The sequence below is a fragment of the Beta vulgaris genome, chromosome 6, assembly GCF_026745355.1.
Source record: "Beta vulgaris subsp. vulgaris cultivar EL10 chromosome 6, EL10.2, whole genome shotgun sequence".
Taxonomy (NCBI): domain Eukaryota; kingdom Viridiplantae; phylum Streptophyta; class Magnoliopsida; order Caryophyllales; family Amaranthaceae; genus Beta; species Beta vulgaris.
Genome location: NC_079207.1, coordinates 68,127,673 through 68,139,049, shown reverse-complemented (window position 1 = coordinate 68,139,049; position 11,377 = coordinate 68,127,673). Strand labels below are relative to the sequence as shown.

At 33.9% G+C, this 11,377-nt stretch overlaps 1 protein-coding gene across 2 annotated transcripts; it reads left to right on the top strand.

Annotated features, from left to right (window-relative positions):
- The first annotated feature begins 2,547 nt into the window (after positions 1-2,547).
- Positions 2,548-10,093, top strand: LOC104897755 (caffeic acid 3-O-methyltransferase). 2 transcript variants are annotated; one of them, XM_010684703.4, is made up of 4 exons: positions 2,548-3,478; positions 6,052-6,359; positions 6,458-6,522; positions 9,435-10,093. In XM_010684703.4, exons 1-4 carry the CDS (start codon positions 3,027-3,029, stop codon positions 9,729-9,731), a joined length of 1,122 nt encoding a protein of 373 aa, XP_010683005.1. In that variant the 5' UTR covers positions 2,548-3,026; the 3' UTR covers positions 9,732-10,093. The 2 variants fall into 2 exon arrangements, with proteins under 2 accessions (XP_010683005.1, XP_010683003.1); XM_010684701.4 differs by having other exon boundaries at positions 2,549-3,478; positions 6,052-6,365.
- The last annotated feature ends 1,284 nt before the right edge of the window (positions 10,094-11,377 follow it).

Below are 11,377 nucleotides of genomic sequence, written 5' to 3'. Positions count from 1 at the left end.
CAAATGATGTATGAAAAGAACATATCAAGATATAAAAGTAAATTTTAATTTATCTTACATAAAAGAGTAAAGGAAAAAAAAACAAATGTGAAAGAGAAAGAAATATGAGGTTTCAGAAAATCTTAAAAGAGGAATAGATATAAATACTTTAGGAAGAAAAATTTGCAAAATACAAGGAGTAAAGTAATAGACAAAAAAGATTAATTATAAATTCAGTCCTGTCATCAACATAAATTTTATCTCACTCTCTATTTCATCATATCATATCATATCATATCAGGAGTAATCAAAGAATCAACTTGCTATATACTCAATAAGTCATTGTCATATTCACATGATAAAAACGTGGGCGGCTATATTGACATAAATATGCTCATATTAGACCTGATCAACTCCAACCCAGCCTGGCCCGATTTTCGGGCGGGTTTGGGCAGATTTATTTTTGGTCTACGGTTGGGCCCGACCTGACCTAATTTTTTTTTTATTTGGATCGGGCTTTGGACAAGGCAAAAATGACTTTTTAAACTACTTTTTGGCCCGGCTCGATTTTTGCCAAAAAAGTCCGCTCATTTGGGCCCAAAATAATGGGCTCTGGGAACAAAAAACGGCCCGACCCAACTAATGGACAATTTTTTTTAGGTGTGGCCTGTCTTGACCCATGATCACCTCTAGCTCATACATGACTTTATGTTCATCATTTTTGTTAAAGAGGAAAGACATCATATAATTTAATATTACTTTAGAATTATTTGAAAGATTCATAGCACTTTCCATAACGAGCACAAACAAGAAGGAACATTGACCAAGTTATCAAAGAATCAGTTGTGTAACTAAAAAAGACATAAGCAGTGAGCGCTTATAATTTAGTTCTGATCTTTTATGTGGACTGTCTTGCTTAAAAAACATGATAAAATTGTTCATGGAAACAACAGTCTACAGAAAAGCTATGAGACCAGAGCCCCTGGTCTGCTCTGAAATGTTAGTTTCTAGTCTTTCTACAGAAATGTGTAGTGCTAAAGTGTATTGATACACTGCTTGCTATTGAGTTTTAATCATATTATATCAAATTAGGGATGCATTTGAGGTAATTACGATTTACGAAGACACCAAACTCAGACATATGGTCAAGATCTTGATAAATGACGAACTCAAAATATCCTTCATAAATCATAATTGTCTCTTTTGTTCCTTTTCATTAAGTGCAAGAATATAGTTTGCATTTGTGGCAAATGTTGGATCATGTAGTTTGCATTTGTGGCGAATCTTGGGCCAAACAATTCATACCTCTAGATTTTTCCTCATGCAACAAGATTTTATATATATATGTTTGATATGAAATATCTATCATGTATACCTAATATGCTAAAGAAAAATTACATCGGAAAAATTAATCAGAGGTCAGCCCCCTTACCAACCCAACTAATACCCTCCTTTTATTCCCAACCTTATCCCTCCTCCTTGTACGAATACCACCCATCCGTATTTGTTAGAGATATATTAGGATACTAAAGATATGATAAATATCTTTAGGATATATTAGTAGTTTTAATGCATTATATTATCACTATTCTCATCACTCATTCTCGTGACTCTGATCCTCCTAATGAAATAGAAACCTTAGCTTAATTTGAGACTGATTTACCCTGGGTCCAATTCTGAAAATCTAAGAACATGTACAACCAGTGTCGGCTTCAGAACACCTGACGTGGTCCGGGTTCCGCTGAAATCGGTGCCCGGCTTTGCGCACCCCTATCTCTAACCATAATAAGTTGGAAAATCCTTTTTAAGGTGTATATTCTAGCTAATCCAAACATAATTTTTATAAGCAAAATGTAATGGCGTAAGTAATACTTCCTCCATTCATTAATAATTACAACACTATTATTTTCTTTTCGACCTATTTATGAAATCCTCTATATTCCAAAACAATAGTTTTTATTGTTTTCTTTTTCATTATTCGAAATTAGTCGTCTTTAACACTTAATATAGTGGAAAAGACTCATTTGACACTTTAATGCATCGCTCTTCCCCAATTACATATATAGACAAACATTGTACGCCATAAATAGCGGGCTTTGGACACAAAAATTAGCCGGCCCGGTCGTTTTTTTTTTTGTTTTTGGGCGGGCTTTGGGCAAGCTAAAAACGACTTTTAAGTCTATTTTTTGGCCCGGCCCGTTTTGGCCCGCAAAAGCCCGCTAAGCCCGGCCCGAAATAGCGGGCTTTGGACACAAAAATTCGGCCCGAATTTAGGCCCGGCCCGGCCAATGGGCAAATTTTTTTGGCCGCGGCCCGGCCCGAACCCGGCCCGGCCCGGCCCATGATCACCTCTAGCCATAATATGTCGATCACCTTGTTAGAGATGTTAGTGGGACAGGTCAAGTAGAAGACCTCCCTTCCAGCCCAATTGGGGTGGGATAGGTCTAGGTCATTTGGCAGGGGGTGGGGCAATGATGGGGATGAAAATCGTATACAACGGGTAAAGAAGCGGGTGTAAATTTTATGTTATACCTGCCCCATCTCAACCTGCACCACGCACCTTCCCCATTTCTCCTCCACAGCCATATCCTCCTCTCTCTTAAAACAAACATATTATTTAGACGAAACTATCCTTCATTTTTAAATAAACTTTCCAAAACACCCTTACATTTCTTTTAGAATATATACATGTCTTTATTTATTGTTTTACACCATTCTAATGAACATTTATTTGCTTTTTCAATTTAATTCAAAGGAAAAAAAAACAAAAGTAAAGAGTTAGTTCGAAGACAAAAGGTACCACGAAAACACTTACTCTTTTAAAATTTTTCCTTTAATTCTCGTGAAAAATAAGAAATGAGCATTATACTATGAAACGAAGAGAGTAGTACTTAAGTAGTGTAATACCTGTAATGATGTCTAGGTCAAATGTGGAGTATTTATAAATTATAAACCACTCGACCCTTAACCCTCCCCTCGCATTTATTCATAACTCGCACTACAAACTCCAATAAGCAATTCATAGTTTCATACCCCAAGTTTACAAAATGGCCTCCACTTCAGAAACCAAAACCAACTCAAACCTTTCCTTCCTAAACGAACATAATGGGGAGGAGGAAGAGACATACTACGCATACACAATGCAGCTAATCACTTCTTGTTCTCTTCCCATGGTCATAAAATTCACCATTGACATGGGGGTACTTCAGCTTATCCATGATCATCAGGCAAGCCCCAATTGCAACGGACTGTCACCGGCAGAGATAGCAGCTCGAGTCCAGACTCAGAACCCAGACGCACCTGTCATGCTGGATCGGATGCTCCGACTTCTAGCCACCTACTCTGTTGTCAAATGCACCATAGTCCCCACCATCGATGGTGGTTTCGAGAGACGATATAGTTCATCGCCAGTGACAAAGTTCCTGGTACCTGATGATGATAGTGTGTCATTGGCTGCTCTGTTAAACCTTTTTATTGACAAGGTCTTCATGGAGAGCTGGTTAGTTTCTATGAACACCACCCTGTTTTAGTAGGTTATTGATAAAATCTTTTATTCCACAATTTGCGTGTCACATTACTTTAAGATACATTACTTAAGATTTGAAGTAATATAATAATGAGGATGAGGGGCACAAATGGTATACTAAATATGAGATAAATTAATATTTGAATTCTTGCATTGTTGCATGTGATTTCAGATTATGTTTTTGTTTTGATTGAATAATATTAATTTACATCCTATAATTTAATAATAAAGTGCGTCTCTGCATCTTGGAATGTAACATGTTACATCATAACTTATTGTGTAATATTTATATATGACATATGGTTGGTCTTGTAAGAGACTGCCTACGGCTCAAGCCCAATATTAAGAGGAGAACATGCCATCTTTTTTAATATAATGACTAGTTTACTATATAAGGACCAGGTTAATCTATTTTCATGACCAGTTTAATCTATACTGTAAAGACATTCTTTAATCCATTCAGTGACTAGTTTTATCCATTTAGTGACTAGTTTAATCCGTTCGGTAAAACCACCGATAGAGGTGGGCATGGGCCGGGCCGGGCTTGGGTAAATGGTGGGTTGGGTCGGGCATGAAATTTTCAAAATTTGTCCACGGCCCGGCCCAGGCCCACAGCTCGCGGGCCGGGCTCGTGCTTCATGCGTGCCTGGACCATGTTTTATGTTGTTTTTTTTATTTTTGACAATTTTAGGCTAAAAACAAAGGAAAGGAGCGTTCGGCCCGCGGGCCGGCCTAAAATAAAATTTCTTGACCGTAACAGGCCCGCGACCCACGTAGCGGACAGCGGGTCGGGCCGGACCGGGCCCAAATCGTGCCGGCCCGGCCATGCCCACCTCTAACGACCAAGTTATTTTTTTGAAATTATCTGTTGTAGTTCAATAATCAAGAAAAAAAGGAAGGAGAAGAGAAGGGATGACTAGGATAGTGTTGGGTTAGAGTGAAATGGAAAGGGTTTCCAATCTTGGGTTCATTTAATTTTATATTAAAATTAGACCGTTTATGCTAATACTTTGTGTATGACATATACTTCAGCAGGAATGACATTAACTATACAAATAGTGACATAAATCTTAGGTCATTTTATCATTTATTTCAGGTTATTTGAGTTACTTTTGGCAAAAACTCGGTAGTTTGTAAGTTGTTACACCATGATCTATCGTGTGATCGTTACACCCAAGAAATTGTAAAAATTACTTCTTCAATTATTATTAAGTAATTCCACTTTGACTTCAATAGTATTGATGCACAATTATGATAGTTAATATCTTTAATAATTACGCATTAGAAAATTTATAAACAAAGTTAATTGATATCATTAAATTTTAAATAGAAATAATTCCAATAACGTGTTACACAATAAAATATGTTTCTATATATCGGCTGAAATAAGGTCGAATTGGGCTTTGTAAACAATGAAAAAGTCAAACTAAAACCGCATAATAAAACAGGGGGAGTGCACCTTATTTTCACATAACATAACATATAGTAATAATAAATGTAAGTATAATAATAACAATAATAAAATTATAATAATAATATCATTAACCATAATAGTAATAGTATTAGTAATCGTAATGGTGACGGTAATCGTAACAGTAACGATAAGAGTAACAATAACATTAAGAAAAACAATAATAATAACAGTAACATACAGTAAAAGTAACAGTAACATTAACATTAAGAGTAATGATAACAGTAAGAGTAACATTAACAATAATAGTACCAGTATAGTACCAGTAACATTAAGAGTAATAGTAACAGTAAAAGTAATAGTAATAGTAGTAGTAATAGTAACATTAAGAGTAACAGTAACAGTAAAAGTAATAACAATGATAGTAACAGTAAAAGTAATAACAGTAATAATAATAGTAATATTTATAATAATAACACTAAAAGAATAATAATAACAATCATAATAATACTATTATTAACCATAACAGTAACAATAATGGTAATGGTAGCGGTAATGGTAACAATAATAGTAACATTAAGAATAACAGTAAGAGTAATAGTAACATTAAGAGTAACAGTAACATTAAGAGTAACAGTAACATTAAAATTAACAATAATAGTAATAGTAACAGTAACATTAAAAGTAACAACAACAGTAAAAGTAATAATAATAGTAATAGTAATAGTAACATTAATAGTAATAGTAATAGTAATACAGTAACAGTAATAATAACAGTAACAGTAACGGTAACAGTAATGGTAACTATAATAATAATAATAATAATTATAATAATAATAATTATAATAATAATAATAATAATAATAATAACAATAATAATAGTAATAATAATAATAATAATAATAATAATAATATTTTTTATGAGTCTGTTTTGCAAACCAATAAGTGAAACCTAATATAACTAGGCAAGATAACAATACAATCTACAAGAAGCGAATAAGTATATTTTCTACGAGTTTGTTTTGCAAACCATAAATTATGATTTATCTTTGTTGTTATTGCTTATGACATGATCATCATCATATCGGAAATAACTTACAACTTTTTTATTAAAAATAAAACAAAAATGGTCCAGGAGCAAACTTACAGATGCTGTACTAGAAGGAGGTATCCCATTTAACATGGTACATGGAATGCACGCATTCGAGTATCCTAAAGCGGACGCAAGATTCAATGAGGTTTTCAACCAGGCAATGTATCAAACAACATCTGTTATTAAGAAAATTTTGAGCAAGTACAAAGGTTTGGAAAATATCCAACAACTAGTTGATGTTGGTGGTGGTCATGGACACACTCTTGGTGTCATTACATCTCAGTATCCATCCATTAAAGCTATCAACTTTGATTTGCCTCATGTCATCAAAGACGCCCTTCCATGCAATGGTGATGGTAACCATGAGTTTATTATTCATATTTAGAGCAATTTGATTTACTCTCCTTAAGTTAATTAGATCTCAATCAATTGCTTGTGAATTATGTAGGCGTAGCACATGTTGGTGGAGATATGTTCCAAAGCATTCCAAAAGGAGATGCCATATTCATGAAGGTGAGTTTAGAATGATTGTGAGTACACTATATTGATTAGTTATAAAAATCCAATTAGGAAATTTTATGTACACTCTATTTTCAACTTTTGATGAAGAAAAAACGTTGATATTAATTATACGCTGACATCGATAATAAACTTTTCATTGTCGTTGATATAAATATTGTGTTAGATAAGCTCCTTAATTTAATTTAACATCAAAAGAAAAAAGAAAAACTGGTTAAAATAAAAGTAACCTGTGAAATAGTAAATAAAATCACTCTATAATAGAGAAACTAGTGTTTGGGACTTTCTTTCGCACTTGCTATGTATTTCTTTTTTAGGGTCAGGGCTAGGATATTGGGGTCGGGCCCTGTGCAAATTTATAAAATTAGGTCCTTAAACCTCAATTTTTTTTCCAAAGATAGGAATTTATAGCTACAGTAGAATTAGAGCTTGGATAGGCGTTTCACACTGAGATGTCATTTGACATCTCACAAATATTTGGTACCAAAACTAAGTTAAAGTGGTACCAAAATAGAATCATTTGGTATCAAACTGAAATTTGGTACCAAATGACTCTATTTTGGTACCATTTTGACTTAATTTTAATACTAAAAATTTTGTGAGATGTCATTTTGGCATCTCACTATGTCTATACTTTCTCGTGGAATTGGGAACTTATGACTTGATAAGAGAAGATGTTTGGTTAGAATTAGAAGGAGATTACTTTTCATCTCATAAAGAATGAAAGAATGAAAGAATGAAAGAATGAGATAAGCTACGGGCCTATTGTTGTACGGCACATTAACTAATTGGCATTTCCCAAAACGCTTCAACGAGCTTTGACCTCGGATTCTTTAGTTTGGGGCCCAAAATTATAACACTGATCCATACTGTTTCCAACTTTCCATTGCTGTACTGTTGTAACAATACTAATAAGTATAATTATTTTGGGGCCCCTACTACTAGGAGGCCCTGTTCCGTCGCGCATGTTGTGTCGGCCAAGCGCGTTCCTATTTTTTTCACTCGCGAGAAAATTAAAATAAATTAGAAAAAAGATCCAATGTTTAAAGCTGTAGAAAGAGGAGTGTACTCATTTAGTCAATATTAAAAATGTACATATAAAGTTATTTCACATTTGAAGCATGAATAAAAATTTGGTTGAGATGGTAATTATGTGTATTATATTTAATAGCAAGATGTCATATGTAAAAAAATTAGTTTGTTAGTGATGGATTCGTAGGATCCACAACATCATCCAGATATGGGTCCTATTTTTCCCAGACTCGTCGGATCCGGGGTGGTAAAAACGGATCTGGATCTGGGTCCAGATCTGGTCTGTTGTCATCCCTAGTAAATGCTAGTGTTTGAAATTATCTCACTTAGAAGTGTGATAAATGGCTCAATAAATTTATGATAATTACAATAATCAAATTTATTTATTGCATTAGAAAAGTAAATGAGTGCTAATAAGTACTGCTTCCAGTCCCGTATTATAGTGCTTCTTTCCTTTTAAATTGTCCCAAAATGTAATTCTTGTTTTCTTTTTTGATAAACACCTTTTCATGATTTTCTTATAAAAATTGTGCCACCATTATTTATTTACTTATTGGAAGTAGTTTTTTGCTTTGTTCATTTAACACAAGGGTTAAATTAATCATGCATTTAATGCTTTTTCACCATTTATTGTCACTCTCTTTCCCAAAATCAGTTTTTTTCCCATAAAATTTATTTCCAATACATAAAAACTCGTTACCTTCCTCTTAGATTTTATTGACCTGAATACCCGTGTAAAAATGGAATCATGCACTATAATATGAGACAGGGGAGTACTAATAAGCTATAAATATTTCGTTTTTGTTTGGTGCTTCATAAAATAATTTACTGTACAATCTTTATCATGTGGATCTAGATTTGAATCTTCAGACTCGTTAGATCTTATGGTTATATGGAACCATATTTAATACTTCCTTCGTTTCTTTTTACTTGCAACGGTTTGACTTTTACACTATTCACAAGCTCCACTTAATTTATCTTTGGTGATTTATAGTTAAGGAAAAACATATTCATGTGGGATTTTGTTAGATTCATTTCAATGCATATTTTCCAAATATCTACTTTTTATAATTTTTAATTATCGGGAATTAAAGATATTAATGATTGAAGTTATGCATTGGCAAGCGTGAAAGTCAAACGGTTGCAAGTAAAAAGAAATGACACAGTTTTACACTATTCATATACTTTTTTCTTTGACCATGTTTTTTGATTTTAACATACAAAAAAATATAATTATATAGAATCTTGCTAGAATCGTCTTTGGTACACACTTTCAGGATAACAAAAGTACTAAGCCCAAGTTTATATTTTCCTCTTGTTTATGCTAAAAGTCCTAACTGCTCTGCAAACTGACACAAAGAGCTTCAACATATGTCAGTGATTTGTGAATACAAGCAAAGAAAATAAAATTATCAAGATGTCAAAAATGGTGGTCCAAAAAAACAGAATTATACAAACTTATGTTCACCTCAATGGTCCTGTGAACTTTTATTAAACTATTTGCTTCGATTTTTATTAGGAAAGATAATTAGTCTAAAAACTAACCCCTATTAGGCTACTAGCCTGTAGGATACACCAATTCAGAGGCTGGTACAAGACTAAACAACTCAAAACTAAATGTCCCATCATATTATTGGGATAAGGATTGAAAACCTTGGCAATGCCCTAGAAATCGAGGTGTTATTCCAGTGCGCTAATACCAACTCTCCCTCAATAACTATTTGCTTTGTGCTAGATTAATTCTAAGTACCATCATATGATATATCTATATTGTTAGTGTTAATTAATAGTGAAATCAAGATCCTAAGTACCAACATATAAATGTCATACAAAAACAAAAAAGATAAAGGCAATTTTTTTTTTTTGGAAAATAGTGGATTCTACATGATTGGAGCGATGAGCGTTGCTTGAAGTTGTTAAAAAACTGCTACAAGGCTTTACCAGAAAACGGGAAGGTGATTGTGGTGGAAGCTATTGTCGCAGATGAGTTAGAGACCAACATTTCGGCCAGAGTTACGAGTAGTATAGACATATACATGATGACACAAAACCCTGGAGGAAAGGAAAGGACCAGGCACGAGTTCGAGACACTTGCCAAGGCAGCTGGTTTTGCAAATGTCAATTTCGATTGCTGCGTCTATAATTTTTGGGTTATGGAGTTCTACAAATGATTTGGAGATAGTATAACGGAGGGATCTTTGGTGCCTAAACAACAAATATTTCACTTGTAGAAATATAAGTGAAAGTTGTTTGTACCAGCTCATTGTCTCTATTTTCTCTCTTTTGTTGGCCGAGAGGCTACAACCAACCTCTTTGTTTTAATTATAAGCCCCAATTTTATTGTTTATATCTTCTAGTTTTATTTAAAAAGTGCAACAGATCGAAAGACATCCTCATGGAAAGTTTTATTAAGAGCGATGTGAAAAAGAATGTATATAAGTGTCATATCTCATCTACAACTATCGAAATTTGTCAATTTTGAATTTTATTTGATCAAAATTGTAATATATGTATCTGTTAGTTTTGATTTCTATTAGTTATAGATGCCATATGACTCTTTCGTTAATAAATTCATTTTACAATAAAAAAAGCAAAAGTTGTTTCACGACATTATTGTCTTTCGAATAGATGTTAAGAGCGATTTTGCTAAGAACAAGTCTTGTTCGCTAAATTTAGATAATATTTATTCCGTTCTTTTTCTATTGAAATAATTGAGTTTTCACGCTTGTCAATGTACTACTTTAACTATTAATATCTGTAATTACTTTTAAGTAAAATATATATTTGATATTTTAAAAGTATATATATTGAGATGAATCTAATAATACTCCACATGACTATATTTTTCTTATGTAATAAACACGATAGGTAACGAATGGTTGGGGGTATATAGGGATGGGCTTGGGATCTGGATCCAACATAATCTAGATCCTAAGAGTTTGGATCCAAGTGAACTTCTTATGGTGCGGGTTCGGATCTTAATATTCTAGATCCAGACCCTACACTTGGACCTTAAAGTTATTAATATTCTTTTTGCCTTTTTTGTTTGGAGAAAAAACCTTCATCCTTATCTTAAAATTCCAACTTTTGGCATTTGCATCCACGCAACGTCACAAGTCACGTCAACTTTCCTAGGTATGTTTCGGGAGAAAATATTACCAGACCTGAAGAAGTCAAAAAATGTCCCAAAAAACACCCAAAATTGAAGGTTATATAATACACGCTTTCGGACTTTTCCGTGGACTGAGCTCCGAACGCCACGGGATGCCTCATAAGGATAGGGACATGGTAGGTCATTAGAAAGGAGTCATGTGGCTTGGAACGAATATGTGGATGTTTTTACATTCATTTCGAGGCACTTTTGGGTTTCACGGGAAATGAACAAATGGGGGTGTTCAGAAGCTTTTCGAGAGAATACAAATGGTGTCAAACATCCGTGCAACGTTACAAATCACGTTGGTACTTATAGGAATATTTCGAGAAAAAATGTGACCAGGTCCGAAGAAGTCCAAAAATGTCGCAAAAATAGCCAAAATTGAAAGTTATCATACACGCTTTCGGACTTTTCCGGGGTATGAGCTCCGAACGCCACAAGATGCCTCCTAGGGACATGGGAGGTCATTGGAAATGAGTCATGTGGCTTGGAACGAATATATGGATGTCTTTACGTTCATTGCGAGGTGATTTTGGATTTTAGGAGAAATGAACAAATGGGGTGTTTAGAGGCTTTTCGTGGCAACACAAATAGTGTCAAGCACCCGCACAACATCACAAGTCACATCAACTTTTCTAGGTATGTTTCGAGAGAAAATATGAC

What these genes read in the sequence shown, in the direction of transcription:
- LOC104897755 (XM_010684701.4), top strand. Translation starts at nt 3,027, where the DNA reads ATGGCCTCCACTTCAGAAACCAAAACCAACTCAAACCTTTCCTTCCTA. An exon ending in AAGGTCTTCATGGAGAGCTG is followed by an intron (nt 3,479 to 6,051) that starts GTTAGTTTCTAT and finishes AAAATGGTCCAG; the next exon opens with GAGCAAACTTACAGATGCTG. An exon ending in CCTTCCATGCAATGGTGATG is followed by an intron (nt 6,366 to 6,457) that starts GTAACCATGAGT and finishes TGAATTATGTAG; the next exon opens with GCGTAGCACATGTTGGTGGA.